Consider the following 18,841-nt stretch of genomic DNA (forward strand, 5'->3'; position numbering starts at 1 on the left):
ACCAGGGCAACTGAAGTCCCGAGCTGTGAGATCCAACCCCAACCCATGGGGAGAGATCCCAGCAATGCCAGAGGCCATTCAGCCCTTCCACACTATGCATGTCTTCCATCACACCTCAGTCTGCCTTGCCCACTCCACTTCCTGGTTGCCAAACACTTTAACTCCCCCTCCCATTCCCACACTGACCTTTCTGTCCTGGGCCTCCCTCACTGTCAGAGTGAGGCCCAGCGCAAATTGGAGGAACAGCACCTCATACTTCGCTTGGGCAGCTTACACCCCAGTGGTATGAACGTTGATTTCTCCCATTTCAAGTAACCCCTGCATCCTTGCGCCCCTCTCGTTAACCCATCTTCCCCAGTCAACAGTGGGCCGTGATGGACTCCAACTTTCCTGAAGTCATCTGCTGCCCATCCTGACATGTTGTGACATTGGCTCACCTCCGGTTTCTCCCCACACCCACACCTCTTGTCTTTCAGCTTGGGGAAGAGCCTCGACCCGAAAGGCCTAACCACTGCATCGGTGTTCTGCAGAGATGCTGCCTCCAGCATCTTCCACACAATTAGCCCGTTCAGTTGGCACTGCACTGACTCTTGTCCACTCTGGGATGACCAGCCCCAAGGTTGTGCCCTCCCCTCCGTCAGGTCACCTCCACCTGGTCAGGCAAGAGTTCGAACCTTGCGTCCGGCTCCCAAGTCCCATTTCACAGTCACACAGCAAGGAAACAGGCCCTTCGGCCCTACTTCCCCATGCTGACCAACATGTCCCATCCAAGCTCGTCTCAATCTGCCTGCACTTGGTCCTATCCCTCTAAACCATTCCAATCCATTATTAGTTAGCGAGCTCTCCCTGGATCCCATGCATATCTAACCTTCCACAGCAGCCTACTATGCAGAACCTAACCTTGTATCAGAAATAGTAGTTCCTCTAAACACCTCCTCCCTGCTCCCTAATTCCTTGCCTGCCATCATTTGACCTCTTCCTCATTAATGTGGCATCTCCCTCAAAAGCACGTGGGGTCAAGGGTCATTCGATGGCATGTGGCCATTGGCCGAGGGTCTGGCAAGAAACTAACCACAGGACTACCTTTCCATTCTCCCCATGCCCTCTCCCACCCCCCCCCCCCCGCCCCTTCTCTCTGCCCCCCCACCGCTCTCTCCCCCCCCCTCTCTCCCCCCCACCCCGTCCCCTGTCCCCGCCCCCTCTCCTCCTCTCCTCCCCGCCCCTATCCCCACTCCCCCCCCCCCCTCTCCCCCCTCCTCCCCTCCCCCCTGCCCCTCTCCCCTCTCTCTCTCTCTCTCTCCCCCTCTCTCTCTCTCCCCCTCCCTCCCTCTCTCCCCCCCCCCCCCCCCCCCTCTCCTTCCCGCCCGTCCTCCCTGCCCCCTCTCCCCCATCTCCTCATCTCCCCCCACCCATTCTCGTCCCCTGCCCCTCTCCCCGTCTCCTCTCCCCCCTCCTCCCCTTCTCTCCCCCCCCTCCCCCGTCCCCCTCTCCTCCCCCTTTCTCTCTCCCCCATCCCCCCTCCCTCCCCCTTTCCTCCCCACCCCCCTCTCGTCCCCATCCCCTCTCTCCCCATGAACAGATGGAGACTCACTGTGCAACAGCAGGAGAGTCGGGCATGATGCTTGATGGCAGGGCATGATGCCATGCTAACGTGCCACCTTCATAACCAGGTGCCCAATGGCATGTTTTCGGAACTGCTACCCACACCCTCTCCAAATTCCGTCTTCCTTTCTCTTCACCTCTTTTTCAATGATGCAAGTCTCCTTCAGATCTGGGCACTAACACATTCTCTCTGCGTTGCGTTCTGTCTACACTTTTTATCAACTGCTGATCGCAAATAGTTCAATTAAGAACTTCTTTGATTATAGTTGTGGGCCAGTGGAACTCAAGATATTTAATGTGGTTCCATTAACATAGTTTGTTGCTAATTAAATCATTTGACTTGCAATATCAATAGTATTAACCTTTTAATTACTGTTTGATTCATGTCTTTTGCATCCTCTACTTTTGGCTACAGTTCAGTCCAATGTCTAGACATGCCTTGTTGGACTGGCCGTGGGCATGCGGTATGGTGACTTGCCCATGGCTAGTGAATCGTGGCCAAGGGAAGTCAAGGATAGACAAGATATTGATTTGGCAGTGAACTGGCCATGTTATTGCTGCCAGAAACAAAGAACTGCAGGTGCTGGTTTATATCAAAGATAAGACAAAAAGTGCTGGAGTAACTCAGCGGGTCAGGCAGCATCTGTGGGGAACATGGATAGGTGACGTTTCACAGAGTGCTGGAGTAACTCAGCTGGTGCAGCAGCATCTATGAAGCTAAGGAAAGGAAATAGGCAACGTTTCGGGCCGAAACCCTTCCGGGTTTCGGCCCGAAACGTTGCCTATTTCCAGAAGGTTCGGCCCGAAACGTTGCCTATTTCCTTAGCTCCATAGATGCTGCTGCACCATAACTCGGTGGGTCAGGCAGCATCTGTGGAGAACATGGATAGGTAACGTTTCACAGAGTGCTGGAGTAACTCAGCGGGTCAGGCAGCATCTGTGGAGAAGATGGATAGGTGACGTTTCACAGAGTGCTGGAGTAACTCAGCGGGTCAGGCAGCATCTGTGGAGAAGATGGATAGGTGACGTTTCACAGTGCTGGAGTAACTCAGCGGGTCAGGCAGCATCTGTGGAGAACATGGATAGGTGACGTTTCACAAAGTGCTGGAGTAACTCAGCGGGTCAGGCAGCATCTCTGGGGAAAAAGAGGGTGGGTGGCATTTTGGGTCAGGACCCTGCTTCACACCTGCTTATTGCTACTAGCTGCTGGTTCAGTTGCAGGATTGTCGTTGTGAGTTTAAACATTACGTTTAACAACTCTTCCCAGGGAAAGGTTTCAGGTATGGTGTTTTAAAATTGGCTGCATGCGACGAGATAATGCTATGAGTGTCAGAGCAGAGATGGTTGGAGTCTTGTCCTGACAGTGGGTGTTACAGGAGTTTGAGGAGCAGGGAACGTGCTGGGGGTGATCAGTCGAGTGACTTGGATTAACAATGTATCTCGGGCATTGCCCATGGAATGGGGTGATGAGCAAATGCTAGACAGGGAGAGAATCTGGGAGTGGTGTTGTTGCACGGGTGTGGAGGTTGTGTGAGTACAGGGGTGGCAGGTTTAGAGTTGCATGGGTGCAAGGATTTAGGGATTACATCAGGGCTGGGATTTTAGTTTGCACAGGAGCAGGGGTTTGTGGTTGCACTGGAGCTGCTGCAGTTTGGGGATTGCATCAGACCATGGGGTCGGGTGCTTTGTGGTTGCAAGCTTGCACTGGAGCAAGGGTTTGGAGACTGCATTGCAGCAAGGGTTTGGAAAGGATGCATCGATGCAAATGTTTCAGTGTGCGTTGATGCATGTACAGGTGGAGCAATGCAGTGGGGCAGTTGTTTGGGCCATTGCAACAGTGCATTAAATGGAGACAAGTGCTAGAGTTTGGTGATTGCAGTCCATTTAAACGCCGATTGTTTCAGGAGTTTGGGGATTAAGCTACGGCACATGTCTGCTGATAGTGCTGGTTGCAGCAATGTTACCTGGGGATAGGTGCATGCATTAAGTATTGCGTCCATGCAGTAGTTTGTGGATTGTGATAGTTGCAGGTGTTTTCATTGAAGTTGCACGTTTGTGACCAGCAAGTGTCTTGGATGCTGTGGACAGGGCTTGTGTCGGGGCATTTAATGCAAATGTGGGGATGCATTTGATGCATGTGTTAGGGGAAATGCATTGGGGGGGGCTGTTTTCTGAAGGTGCATTTGTGCAGATGTTCCTGGTATTTCACATGTTAATTTTAATTGTTCAAGGTGAACACACACCGTTTTCATAAGTTCAGAAGTGATGGGCGAAGAATTAGGCCATTCAGCGCATCAAGTCTGCCCCGCCATTCAATCATGGCTGATCTATCTCTCCCTCCTAACCCCATTCTCCTGCCCTCTCCCCATAACCCCTGACACAACCGTATTAATCAAGAATCTATCTATCTCTGCCTTAAAAATATCCATATCCAGTCTTCTGTGGCAAAGAAGACTGGATCTGGATAAAGAAATTCCTCCTCGCCTCCATCCTAAAGGAACGTCCTTTAATTCTGAGGCTGTGACCTCTGGCCCTAGACTCTCCCACGAGTAGAAACATCCTCTCCACATCCACTCTATCCAAGCTTTTAACAATTTGAAGTTTTTGTTCTTACTCTGTTCCGGCCCCCAGAATGAGAGAGGGATTTGGGAACATAGATCCTCATTGATCAGATGGTCGACCACAGGTGTGGGATTTCCTCTCTGGTGGAATTGGATCTGTCACATAATGACGGATTTGATTTGTTTTAATGTACGAGTAATTAAACTTCCTACAAATTAATGTAGATCAATAGAAAATGTCAGAGAATATATTTTTCCACACCTGTTTTTTATTAAAAAAATTCAAAATCATTTGCTAAAACTATCCAGGAATTACCAACAGTAAATGTTATCCCAATGTATTGTTAATATTTTCACACAGTGTCTCTGACGATACCCGTCATCACCTGTTGTACGGGGGCAATGTGTGTAGGAAAGAACTGCAGATGCTGGTTTACACCGAAGATAGACACAAAATGCTGGAGTAACTCAGCGGGACTGGCAGCATCTCTGGGGAGAAGGAATGAGTGACGTTTGGGGTCTAGTCCAGTCTGAAGAAGGGTCACCCATTCCTTCTATCCGGTGATGCTACTCCAGCATTTTGTGTGTATCTTTGGTGTACAGGGGGAGTTAAGTGTGAAGATCACACCCAGTACAGACCCACCTAACACACTCTCTGTCACACTCACAGTGGCCCAGAGAGCCCAGAGAGAAACGTTCTTTAAAAGTTTTTGATATTGCCTCAAATAAGCAGATAAGCAACGACAACATATGATATGGACAACAGGTGCAGGAATAGGCCATTCGGCCCTTCGAGCCAGCACCGCCATTCACTGTGATCATGGCAGATCATCCACAATCAGTACCCCGTTCCTGCCTTCTCCCCATATCCCTGGACTCCGCTATCTTTAAGAGCCCTATCTGACTCTCTCTTGAAAGTATCCAGATATTCGACCTCCACCGCCCTCCGAGGCAGAGAATTCCGCAGATTCACAACTCTCTGGGTGAAAAGGTTTTTTCTCGTCTCCGTTCTAAATGGCTTACCCCTTATTCTTAAAGTGTGGCCCCTGGTTCTGGACTCCCCCAACGTCGGGAACATGTGGGATTGGAAGAATCCCCCCACATCAACACCTCAAACACCATGTCACTAGTGAGGCTGCAGCAAGTGAGAGCAATCACACAGAACATTTCTCCTGCGCCTCTTCTAGCAAAAATGTGCCTGGTTGGGGTAACTAAAGAGGGCGCCAGAAATACCAAGACCCAGACATGAATACATAACATGTAGGAAGGAACTGCAGATGCTGGTTTAAACCGAAGATAGACACAAAAAGCTGGAGTAACTCAGCGGGTCAGGCAGCATCGCTAGAGAGAAGGAGTGGCCAGTGCCACTGTCTGTATCCCTTCATTATCACCTCTTCCACAGCCAACATTGGACCATTGTGGGCCCCACCTTTCCTTGGTCATCGATGCCAGCGCTGATTTGTTCTGAACTCTTTCATACCTCACGTTTCCCTCTCCCCACCGGACTGGCAGGATGCAGGGTCTCGACCTGAATCCTCACCCATTCCTTTTCTCCGGAGATGCTGCCTGACCGGCTGAGTTACTCCAGCGTTTTGTGTCCATCTCAGATGAATGAATAATATCCGTTGATTCATTCAGCGTCCCAACGTCTGAACATAGAGCACTCTGATGCACCTGGAGCAGTGAATGCTAAAGATCCAAACCCTAGTGAGATGTTTGCCCTCAGCTCTAGGTGCCCGTGGTGGTTGGCGCTGACTAAACGCTCTCTTATTTCCTTGTGTGTTCTCCACCATCTGCATCTGTAGGAGATTCGAGTCCTACTTTGTCCGAGCCCTGCCCAGCTCCCTCAGATTGTGTTGACTGAGTGCACACCTGACCCCTCGAGCCCGTCTGAACCCGACGTGCCCGAGCCGACACTGGCTGGAGAAACGGGGGGAGCCTTTGCCGAAGCAGTGACGCTTGGTGGGACAATGGGGAACGTTGAACCAGCCGGTTCAACTCCTGCCGCGAGTCAGCAGAACACGTCCATTTCCGAAACCTGGACACAAGACGCCCAGTCCTCCATCGTGTTGGAAGAATTTGCGCTGCTGGAAGCTGCCCTGGTCCAGGATGTCCACACGTGGACACGTTCCCCTTCACCGGCCCAGCCGCCTACAGAAGCCCCAGAGACGCTCCTGGACATCTCATCCTTCTCTCCTTCGCACCTTCTCTCCATTCACAATGAGGCAGCAACCTCTGCAGCTTTGATGGAAAACCAGATCCAGGGCATTGTGCGTGAGAAAGGAGAAAATGGTTCTTCTTCAAAGGATGAATTGTTGGGGACTCTGCAGACTCCCGCTAGGCAGCCTGAGGAAACGGAGGTAATGGACTCACCTGTGGACAAGAGGCCAATAGTTGTCATACTGGAAGAACCTACAGCCCTCAAGAGGCTTTCTACTGTTTTTGAGGATCACAGCGAACAGCTTCAGACCATGAGGGAAGAATCTGTTGAGGAGAAACCAGCCTTGTCTGCTCCTGATGAACCTCCAGTGGTTGACAGGTCCTCCCGCTCAGTATCAAGAGACTGCACTTTCTTAGGAAAGCCAGAGGACTTGAATTCTGAAACTGGCCATTCTCTCCCGGACACTGGGACTCTCGAGGATGCGGAGTTGAGGGATGGCAACTCCAAGAACGTCAAGGTCTCTTCACCCAATCGGCACCCGAATGCCTCGGCTAAATCCTGGGAATCTCGGCCGGAGATGGGCAGGAGATCCTTGCAAATCGTCGTGTACGAAGAGGAAGAGAAACTAGACCGGGTGACAGGTCGAACTCTGACGGAAGTGAAGAAGTTGCAGATCAACGAGATCGAGCAGGTCAGGAGCGGCACGTCCAGAGACCAGGCCTCGGCCGCTGCCTTGGCGAGGACAGAGGAGATTAAGAACAGCACCTACAAAACCATGGACAGTCTGGAGGAGACCATCCGGGAGTTGGAATCAACCATCTCTCAAATCAGCCAACATCCATGCACTGACTTCCTGCTTCCCACGGAGTTTCTGCCCGTCCCGAACAACCAGGAGAAGAGTGAGGACCCTGTGGACAAGGCCAGTGACCCAACCACTGAGAGAGGCAGCGGAGTGGGGCATGATGCTACACATCCCAAGGACAGGTCATCTCCTGTGCCTCCTGACTCCAGAAAGACCACATCTCCAACCAAGGTCAAGCCGAACCTTCTCCCCAAACCCCAGCTGCTCTCTCCGGATCCAAAGGTTCAATTTTCAATTGTCTACCCTGTCTTCAATTGTCTACCTCTGGGCCTCTGCCCCCCTCTACTCGCCTCCACTCTGGGCCTCTGCTCAACTCCACTCCACTCTGGGCCTCTGCTCAACTCCGCTCCACTCTGGGCCTCTGCTCAACTCCACTCTGGGCCTCTGCTCAACTCCACTCCACTCTGGGCCTCTGCTCAACTCCGCTCCACTCTGGGCCTCTGCTCAACTCTGGGCCTCTGCCCCGCTCCACTCTGGGCCTCTGCTCAACTCCGCTCCACTCTGGGCCTCTGCTCAACTCCACTCCACTCTGGGCCTCTGCTCAACTCCACTCCACTCTGGGCCTCTGCTCAACTCCCCTCCACTCTGGGCCTCTGTCCTGCTCCACTCTGGGCCTCTGCCCCCCTCTACTCCACTCCACTCTGGGCCTCAGCCCCCCTCCACTCCGGGCACTTGTGCAGCCTCCTGTCTCTTTGTTTCACACTCTACACAACATGTTGCCTGGATTTGAAGGCTCGAGTTGTGGGGAGGGTTGGCTAGGCTGGTACTTTCTTCTTTAGAGTATTGGAGGTTGAGAAGTGACCTCATTGGGCCTTACCTGGGCTTACCCGGATCAGAGGCGCTCCAGTACTTTAGTGGCATGTTTGGGTAGCAGTAGATTTGTTGTCTTCCGGTGCCAGGGACCCGGGTTCGATCCTGACTACGGGTGCTGTCTGTACGGAGTTTGTACGCTCTCCCCGTGACCTGCGTGGGTTTTCTCCGGGTGCTCCGGTTTCCTCCCACACTCCAAAGGCGTACAGGTTTGTAGGCTAATTGGCTTTGTTAAAGATTGTAAATTGTCCCTAGTTTGTGTAGGACAAGGCTAGTGTGTGGGAATCGCTGGTCGACACGGACTCGGTGTTTCCACGCTGTATCTGTAAACTAAACTAAAGATGAGTGGAGAGAGATTTAAGAGTGAGCTGGGGGCACCTCTCTCTCCGAGTGTGGTCCATATGTGGAGCTCGCCGCCAGAGGAAACATAGATACATAGAAAATAGGTGCAGGAGTAGGCCATTCGGCCCTTCGAGCCTGCACCGCCATTCAATATGATCATGGCTGATCATCCAACTCAGTATCCCGTACCTGCCTTCTCTCCATACCCCCTAGCTACAGGATCGATACAGTTATGGCTAATAAAAGATATTGGATAGGAACGGTTTAGAGGCCTTTGGTCCAAATGCCAGGCAAATGGGATGTGCCCAGTATGTCAACATGGTCGGCATGGACAAGGTGGGCTGAAGGGCCTGTTCACATACAACTCTAAGCTGATCATAGAACAGGACCTTGGGCCCATAATGTCCGTGCCACCGTAAGGCCCAGGTTAACTAATCTCATCAGCCTGCAGGTGGAATCTTGTGTAGAGACTCTCTCTGAAGCTCCTGGCTACCTCCTGACCTTCAGATAGTTTGCTGCTCTCCTCTGGTCTGCCCTTTGTTTCTCTCTGGCTGTGGTGAGGCCTGGGTGCCAGTGACGGCTGAGTCCCGCTCAGACCCTTCGGCCCATCTCCCCTCTCCTTGCCAACCAACATCTCCAGCTCTCTCCACCAAGCTGATGGTGCTTTCAGAGCCCTGATCTCCTGCTGCCGTCTCGGGCTGAACTCCACCTTGTCAACTTCTCTAAGACTCTGCTCTTGTTGTGTGACGCTGCCAGAGAGAGGGGGGAGCGGGGCGGGGGAGGGGCTGTGTGGGGGTTCGATCCTGACTACGGGTGCTGTCTGTGCGGAGTTTTACGTGGGTTTTCTCCGGGTGCTCCGGCTTTCTCCCACACTCCAGGTTTGTAGGTTAATTGGCTTCTGTAACTTCTCCCTGGTGTGTAGGATAGTGCTAGTGTTTGGGGTGATCGCAGGTCGGCACGGACTTGCTGGGCCGAAGGGCCTGCTTGTGCGCTGTATCTCTAAACTAAATCTAAAGTTTGGAACTGAGGGAAGCAGTCCTGTTAATCACACCTCCCTCTGGTGTAAACCAGGCTCCAGAGAAGTTGGGATAAAAAAGGAATTGCAGATGCTGGTTTACACCAAAGATAGACACAAAGTGCTGGAATAACTCAACGGGTCAGGCAGCATCTGTGGAGAACATGGATGGGTGATGTTTCAGGTCCAAAACGTCACCTCTCCATGTTGTCCAGAGATGTTGCCTGACCCGCGGAGCTACTCCAACATTGGATCCATCCAGGGAAGGTGCAACCTGCTGAGTTTTAACCCTTTATTGGTCCCTGACAGATGAAGCTGCCTTCAAACAGAGCTTGAGGCCAATTGGCTGAAATGTGTAAAATAATACCTGCATTAGTTGGGATATAAACAGGAGGGGTTGTGATCTCGGCCGCGGCTGGGGTTGTGGCACCAGGATGGTTCAGCCCCGGGGAGCAGAGGACAACCCCTGTCCCATCCCCTGGACCTGGATCCCAGGCTCCCCCCACTCACGGGGCCACATGTGTCTGGTGGTGGGAGGATTGATGTTGCCACTGGGGGGGGGGGGGGGGGGGGGGGGGGGGTGTTGGGAGAGCGTTTCCCAATGGGATGGGGTGTGTCAGAGTTGGGGGGGGGGGGGAGTGTACACCAGGGGGGGGGCTGTACACTGGGGCAGGGGTGGGGTGGGTGTTGGTGGGTTAGGGTTCGGTTCTCGGGGGAGGTGTGCCCTGGGTGGGGGTGTGCACTGGGGGGGGAGGGGGTGCCCCAGGGGGACACAGAATGCTGGAGTAACTCAGCGGGACAGGCAGCATCTCTGGAGAGAAGGGACGGGCCGAGGTTTCAGGTCGAGACCCTCTTCAGTCTCTGGGGGAGCCATGCTGACCGTGTCTCTGTTCCCCAGGGTGGGGGGGAGGGGAGTGTTTGGGAGTGTGTTGGGGGTGGGTGTACCCTGAGGGGGGGGGTTAACTTGCTGAGCGTTTCTCCGTTCCCCAGTTTGGGGGGGGCCCATCCCACCGGGAAGCTGAGCAGCAAAGGGAGAGTGTTTCCCAGTGGGGGGGGGGTGTGAAGCTGGGGGGGGGGGGGGTCCCCTGGGGCATGGGGGGTGACTTGCTGACCATGTCTCTGTTCCCCAGGGTGGGGGCTGGATGCCCATCCCACCGGCCCCAAAGCTGAAGCAGCAAAGCTGCGAGAAGTTGAAGCACAACAAGCAGCGGGAGGACTACCTGAAGCTGCAGGGCCACCAGGGCAACCCGCAGGTAGGTCCCACTAGCCACAGGCCACCAGCATGTGGGTCCCACTAGCCACGGGCCACCAGCATGTGGGTCCCACTAGCCATGGGCCACCAGCATGTTGGGTCCCACTAGCCATGGGCCACCAGCATGTGGGTCCCACTAGCCACGGGCCACCAGCATGTTGGGTCCCACTAGCCACGGGCCACTAGCATGTGGGTCCCACTAGCCATGGGCCACCAGCATGTGGGTCCCACTAGCCACGGGCCACCAGCATGTGGGTCCCACTAGCCACGGCGAGGACACTGCCCCTTACTATATCCCTCCCTCCCACTTTCCATTCCACTCCTCGTCCCTCTAGGAGACACAAAGCCTTTGTCACTCACTCATTACGTTCATGTTATGGGAGGAGAATGATGGGCCATCAAGCCCACTCCGCCATTCAATCATGGCTGATCTATCTTTCCCTCTCAACCCCATTCTGCCCGTAACCCCTGATCAAGAATCTGTCTGTCTCCACCTTAAAAATATCCAATGACTTGGCCTCCACAGCGGGGGCTACAGGGACACACTCTCTTCTCCGTCCCCACACCAACCTCTGTCTCAGCTTTCTCCACAGACACCGACTGCAACACACACGATCAGCACCTCGTAAATCCAAGGCTTCCACAGCCCAATGTACCATCACTGAATCTTCCAACTCACTAACCCACGTCCTGTGTTCCCTCCCCACTCGCACCAACACACTCCCTCCCCCCCCCACCCTCCCATCCCTGCCGCCATGCCCCCCCCTCCCTTCAGCCCAGCAGTTAGAGATGCTATCCTGACCTCGGGTGCTGTCTGCGTGGAGTTTGCACGTTCTCCCTGTGACCACATAGGTTTGCTCCGGTTTCCTCCCACATCACTAAGACAGGCGGGTTTGTAAATTAATTGGCCCTAGTGTGTGTAGAGGTTGGAAGAGAAAGGGATTAACACACAACTAGTGTGATGGGCGATGGGTGGACTCGATGGGCTGAAGGGTTTGTTTCTGCACTGTATGTCGGAACTAAATTGAACACAGGATACAGTGCCTGGTACAAACCAGTGATATTGTGAACCTCAACAATCAACCTTTCTTCCATCCCGAGAATTATCCGTTTATTCCCACATGATCTTCCTCCCACATCCCAAAGGCGTGCAGGTTTGTGGGTTAACTGGAACTCTGTAAATTGTCCCTAATATGTAGGGAGTCGATGAGAAAGTGGGATAATATAGAAGGGTGGACTCGGTGGGTCGAAGGGACTGTTTTCATGCTGTATCTTTCCATCAGAGAGTTATGAGTCTCAGACGGCGGTGGAGGCCGGTTCTCTGGACACTTACAAGAGAGAGCTGGATAGGGCTCTTAAAGATAGCGGAGTCAGGGGATATGGGGAGAAGGCAGGAACGGGGTACTGATTGGGGATGATCAGCCATGATCACATTGAATGGCGGTGCTGGCTCGAATGGCCTACTCCTGCATCTATTGTCTATCATCAGTCAATCAGACCTGACTCGAAGAGGCACAGATTTATGTTGAAGTTTTGACCATCTCAGAGTGGGTGGCTTTTGGACCAGTTAGATTAGATTCAGAATTAGATTTGTGGAAACAGGTGCAGTTAGTGCCTAATTCCATTTGCATTTCTGAAGTTTCCTGACTGCATTTTAACGTAGGAAACAAAATGTACCTCAGCACAGAACGTAGCCATGGGAATCGTGTGTAAGTTAAATAAAATATGGGATAACTGGCTGAACCAGCGCTAGGACTGCAGCAGAGGGAATAAGAGGGAAAATAGACACAAAATGCTGGAGTAACTCAGTGGAAAAGGCCGTATCTCTGGATAGAAGGAAAGGGGGATGTTCCGGGTTGAGACCCTTCTCCAAAATATACCTGGACCCATACAAGGTTCACCTGGTGGAGGCAGTCAGCATGTCGGTGGTTGTCAAGGGCTGGGAAATGGGTTGCCTGGAATAAGTAACTGAAATAGACACAGAGTGTTGGAGTAACTCAGCGAGTCAGGCAGCATCTCTGGAGAACATGGATAGGTGGCTTTGAAGCTGAAACATCACCTAAGCACGTTCTCCAGAGATGCTCCCTGACCCACTGAGTTACTCCAGCACTTTGTCTTTTTTTGTACACCAGCAGCTGCACTTCCTTGTATCTCCCAAGTAAGTGAAATACTTGGTTGGGCCAAAGTGACACAGAAAGGTAGGAACGTGAATCGTTGAAACATTGTAGAGTAGTCACGAGAGGTCATCAGAATCTGTAACTGTGGCTAAACTGTGCCACTCCCTTCCTCAGAGTCCACCCAGGTGTATCTGTGTTTGTGTAGTCTTTCATTGACTCTGATCCTCTGCTGTCTGCGGTTGACTTTGTACGGCTACTGATGTTCACTGTTGTTTTCTTGTCTAAAGTAATCTTCGTTGCAACCAATGTAAGATTCTAATTGTTAATTTCTTGTCTCCCCCCCCCCCCATTCCCCCCCCCCCCCTCCTTATGTTCCCCGTTGTGCCTGGACTATGTTTCGTGCAGTGAGGCTCACATCTCTTCCCTTCCCTCTCTGTAATGACAAGGGGACATTTTGTGGCAGGCTCAGACTACTTGCCACGGTCAGCCACTCTGACAAGACTGTTTGCCTCCCTGGCTCCTCGTAGACCTCAGACTATTGGGGTTGGGGGGGTCCTGTCATTACTGCTGCTAACACGGACGACCCCACAACCTGAAACCACCCTGTTTCTGCTTCCGCTCCCTGTCCCCAATGTGCAGTCTCCCGCCCTGTCTGCTTCCCCACCCACTGTCAGTGCAGTGCCCAGAGGGGCCGTCACTGGCTAAGATGCCCCAGTAACACTTCCCATCCTGCAGCCCCCAACACTCTTGCTGATTCTTCTCCTGTTCCTGCCCCTCCATCTTGAACCTCGGTGACCCAGAGGAGAATCAGAGCCATGAATCCACCCTCTCCCCTGTGCCCTACTCCTCACCCTTGCTCTCTTCCCCCTCTCCCCACACTCTCTCCCTCTTCTCCCCCCCCCCACTCCTCTTCTCTCTCCCTGTCTCCTGCACTCCCCCCATCTCCCCCCCCCCCCCCCCCCCCCCCCCCCCTCATGTGCAATGCCATGTCTCCCCATCCCCTCTCCTGTCTCTCCCTCTCACTTCCTGGTCCCTCTCTCCTATCTGCTCTCCTTCCTGGTCTTCCCCATTTCTCCTCACACGGTTCCCTCCCTCCCCTCCCTCCCTCCCTCCCTCCCTCCCTCCCCTCCCCAGCCACGAGGCACTGCGCAAAGAGGAAGACCCCATCACCGAGAATGCTCCACGTGGGACGTCCACACCGGCCAGCACTTCCCAGCCAGTTGCCCGCTCTCACACCAAGATGCCAAGTGCTGTCAGAGCTGTCGTGTGTTAACTTAGCCGTTTCTAGTGAGAATAGCACAAGCAGTTTACAAAGGTGTCGCCACAATAGATGTAAAAAAAAATGACACGTTTCACTTCACAAACTCTGCACAATTCTCATCACTTGACATGTTCTGTGCATTTTACATTGGTATCTAAAGAAGTATAAATATATCTTTTTGCATGCCAAGTCGGTGATGAGCGGCACGGTGGTGATTTGTGTTGGGTCCACCATTTAATGAGGGTGTACAATCTACACAGTGTGTGCCCGCAGCCTGCACCCGCTGTTTAAAACATCACTACATCTGGCACTCTCCGCTCAAGGGCAGATCAGCAGCTTTAACCCTCTATCCTACACCAGGGCCGGTTATAATAAAGCATGGAGGCAGGGGTGGGACTTGCGATTTTCTGATGTCTTGCATCTGCACTTTTGTTGTAATGCATCAGGAGCCCCCCTCCCCCCCGTCCGTTAACCTGAGAGCATCATAGTGTGTGACTGTTACACAAAAAAGCTGGAGAAACTCAGCGGGTGCAGCGGCATCTAGGGAGCGAAGGAAATAGGCAACGTTTCGGGCCGAAACCCGGAAGGGTTTCGGCCCGAAACGTTGCCTATTTCCTATAGTGCAGATTGTTCAACTCTTTGCATGGAATGGAGGAAATAGGCAACGTTGCCTATTTCCTTCGCTCCATAGATGCTGCTGCACCCGCTGAGTTTCTCCAGCTTTTTTTGTGTAACCTTCGATTCTCCAGCATCTGCAGTTCCCTCTTAAACATAGTGTGTGACTGACCTGGATCTATCCTCTACCTACCTACCTACAGCTGTCCTGAGGGCCTCAAGATTGCACAAGAGACCCCTCATCACCGTTGTCTATATTAGGATAACATCTATTTTGTAAACTAAAGATTAGCACAATAATTCTCATGAACTGCTCAGAACTAGAATGTTCAGTGTAAAAGTAGCCAAGGGTTCTTTGATTTTCCCCTTTAATCACCTCCTGTCATTTTCAATCTTTCCAAGATTATCTCTTTTACTCGGTTAAACCCCTTCCTGCCTTACACCCACTCATCACTTGCTCTGTTTTCCTGCTTGCCCCTCTGTTCGGCTGGCATAACACATTATAGCTCTGAAATGCAGCTTGATGCCCACAGTGAAGTCCAGTTGTGTCCAGTGGTCGTATTAATGTATAGTGGGCAAACCACGGTGAACTGGATCATCAACGTTACCATAAAATAGGTTAAAAAATACCACAAAAACAATATTTACAAAAGCACAGGATTAAAAAAATAAATAGAATATGAAGAATGATTTATTTCTGTTAAATCAATATCTAGAAGTGCAGAGTATTTATCACTGGCAGAGTCAATGTACCACTTATTCTTTTTGTATATTGTCTTAAAGGGTTTTTTGTACAAAGAATCGTATTCACAAAGCAATTAATTGGAATTGCAGTAAGTTTCTTTACATTTTAAGTGAAGTATTTTAACACTTTGTATTGAGTTTGTGTGAATTGTATCTGACTGCTTTTGTGTCCGACTATCCCTGTCTGAATGTGGCTTGTGAGGAAGGGTACCGTCCTGTAGACTGACCCCTCTGAGTTCCCACTCTCAGGACAAACTCACAGGGACCAGCACATGTTCCCCTCACCGATCCTGTTAAAAACAAAACCTCCTCTTAAGAGCTGAGAAAGATCTTTCTGTGAACAAGTTTAATTGAAAGGATTTCCGATGACTGAGGGTGGGTCTTGTATGTTCAGTTCCAATGCTCGCTTGGTCAATATAAAACCAATTGAATGTCTTCTGTCTAAACTTCAGGAGATGAAGAATTAATTGAAGACTGGCTTCCTCGTTGACTGTTTTATATTTACAAGCATTTCAAGCGAGTCTCCCCACCCTCTCTCTGTGTCTGGTGATAGCAAAGTCCTGCTGATGATGAGGAAGTATTCCCTTTTGTATTGTAAATGAGAATTAATGCAATATCTGTTTTACTTGGTATTCTGTGTGCCTACAACCCTTTTGAAACGTGTTCAACTGTGAGTGAAAGATAACAAACCAGCCAGGTGGCCGTTAGTCCTGCTGAATTCATGCATGGCCCTGCCTTGCTCAACAATCCCTCCGTTTCTGCAAGGTTCAGTATCGTCAAATGCTTCCAAATCCTTATCCTGACAGGGTGGGAAGGAGGGGTTTAGAGAGCGCATTATGTCCCAGGGAATATAAAGCATCTGCTTTGAAATTGTGCTTTGGAATATTAAATGACGTACAGCACAGCAGTTCTGAAATGTCAGCCTAAGAGATTAGATTTTAGTGTTTCCACATCCAGTTTAACCTGTTAATATTACTTTCCCCGAGCTGTTCATACCACAATGCAACCATTTACAGCGGGGAGATTGACCAATGCAGAATGTAACTAGTAACTAGTTCAAGGTTTCCCATTCAAGGCTGTAAGATAAGCTCTCCTGCTGAAAACTCTGAGCTTTATCCCAGCAAGATACCTTTCTGACAGCCGCCAACCCTGTGGGTGTTGTGTCAGGAGCAGAACCAGTTTGAGGCACTAAAACACTAAGGGGTTCCTCACTGTGCAAACCTGATGGCTGATTCAAAAATATACAAACCCTTGTTTCCCTGCACTGACATTTCCTTGTTTGTACATAAGACATTCACCTCACCCTCCGCATATTTTAAAATCTTTTTATTTAAAATTATTTAAAACAAACGGAAGGGAAAAATCGAGCCAAAAAAAAAGTATATTTTTGAACATTCCAACAATGAGTGCAATTCATTTTCCCCCTCACTGAAAGAAAACTAAATGCAAATCCTAACACAGTCAGTCACATCAAACTTCAAGCCAGTGGCCTGTGAGAACACCAGATGGCATCTTCACGTTCAATTTAAATTGTTTTCAGTTTGGGTGTAAGTGGGAATGTCTGTCTGCTGGCGACTTTATCCTTCCTCATTCAATTAAAAGGCAATGATTGTTTCAAGATGTATATAAAGTATGTGTTTAGAAGAAAAAAAGTTTTAAAAATTCTATTTAAGCAAAATGTAAAAGTGAAAAAATATAAAATGCCTTTTTTTTGCATTAATTTTTTTTACATGAATGTGACATTTTTCATAGTTTCCTGAACAATGTGTCAGCAATCATACAACACGTTATAAACTCCACTTTATTCCTGCTTTTAGGTAATAAAAGATTCTAAATAATATGCATGTATATGCTAAGAAACTGCACGATGCATCTAGATTAGTGTCTGTTTGTGAATCTTCTAATCTAAAGAAATAAAGAATGTTTAAATCCAGATACAATAGGAACATTTTTGTTTATAGACTGCTTTCTTTCTCTCCTGATGCATGGAGCTTTACTGGTTTATCAGGAAGAGGGGTGATTGGTTATTGTATTGAACATATCTACAGAGTTTTGTAAGGGGAGACCTTCCATTTGTAGAGTAGTGAGATGTGTACTCAATGCCATGACAATCTGTAATTATTGTGGTTTCTGTGAAAAGATTAAATAAAGGGATTGCATTTTTGTAAAAGCATTTTGGATTTCTCCTCATTGTCTGCTGTTTCTTTATTCCAGTCATCTTGTAAAGCTCTTCACATATTCTTGCAGTCCTTTGATTCTGCCTTCAACAGTGGGAGCAAAGATTTCTATGTCGAACAAGTCAGCTCACTTGACAGCAATTCACCATCACTATAATGATGTCTGTGGATTTCATTGTTTAATCCCAGTGATAGCTGTAAGTACCAACAATAAAATATCCCTTGACTATTCTCAAACTAGACTACAACACTGTAGGAAGGCTAAAACCACAAGATCTACTCAATTAGTAGAGGTTCACTCACACTCCTAATACACTGCTTTCCTTCTAAACATAAACCCACGTAACACCCTGTGAAGTTATACAGGTGATCAATTATTTAAAGATTTATGCAGTTTAAATTTAACCAAACTAAAACTTACTCACTTTCTTGGTCTTCACATCTACAAAATAGTTTCCTGCAAGTTGTACATGTATATGTCTCCATTTCAGGCATCAGTGAAATGGTAACATTTCTCTCCATGTACATTTAATATGCATTTCATCTGGCACTCTAGAACCCAAGAGAATGTGAGTAGTATGCAGTGTAAAGCACAAAAACAAATCTAATCATCTATCAAAATGTCTCATTATGTCTTTGCTAGTTCTCTGAACTATCCCAATCCTGGAATCATTTTTCAGAAGAGTTCTCTTTCATGCCAGTGTGTCCATGATATAAATATATACACACATGAATAAATAAGCTGATAAAGTGCAAATAACAGATAATGGGTTATTAATAATCAGTTTTGTACGAGCCAGGTTTAATAGCCTGATGGCTGTGGGGAAGTAGCTATTCCTGAACCTGGTTGTTGCAGTCTTCAGGCTCCTGTACCTTCTACCTGAAGGTAGCAGAGAGATGAGTGTGTGGCCTTTGTAGACCTCAATCCATTGGTTACGGCTTCTATTAACCAACCAATGTCTTGGATGTGTCCATTTCTCCTGCCCAATAACAAGCTATAAATTAATATAAATCTATAATATAAAGCCTTGTTGGCTATAAAGCATTTTGTATCTCTTTCAGGAGCCCATGCCTAAGGCACTACAGTCTCAACACATTTTGCAAAGTATGAGATGCTGTCTCACCCAATTTCAACTGAAAGAATGATATCTCGGTGTGTTAATGGGCACAATGAACCCTATGGTCTTTCTCCAATGGCGCACTGGGACCCAAATCTAATTAGTAAATCTTAATTTAATTGCAATACCAAATCCAAATCTAGTGCAACTTTAACCGCTTGCAAGCATTTTAAGGGGGAGGTGGCATTTGGATGTCACGCTGCT

The 18,841-nt window shown here is 49.6% G+C and overlaps 1 protein-coding gene across 8 annotated transcripts in view; it reads left to right on the plus strand.

Moving 5' to 3' along the window:
• Positions 1-13,619, plus strand: part of srcin1a (SRC kinase signaling inhibitor 1a) — a 322,417-nt gene extending 308,798 nt beyond the window's left edge. For 6 of the 8 annotated variants that reach the window (XM_055656823.1, XM_055656821.1, XM_055656822.1 and 3 more), the window contains 3 exons: positions 5,969-7,408; positions 10,484-10,606; positions 13,128-13,619. In XM_055656823.1, coding sequence (XP_055512798.1) covers positions 5,969-7,408; positions 10,484-10,606; positions 13,128-13,130 — 1,566 coding nt within the window. In that variant the 3' untranslated portion in view covers positions 13,131-13,619. The remainder of the gene's footprint in view (positions 1-5,968; positions 7,409-10,483; positions 10,607-13,127) is intronic. The other 2 variants (XM_055656827.1, XM_055656829.1) reach the window with 1 other exon arrangement.
• The last annotated feature ends 5,222 nt before the right edge of the window (positions 13,620-18,841 follow it).

The sequence above is a fragment of the Leucoraja erinacea genome, chromosome 27, assembly GCF_028641065.1.
Source record: "Leucoraja erinacea ecotype New England chromosome 27, Leri_hhj_1, whole genome shotgun sequence".
Classification (NCBI taxonomy): Eukaryota; Metazoa; Chordata; class Chondrichthyes; order Rajiformes; family Rajidae; genus Leucoraja; species Leucoraja erinaceus.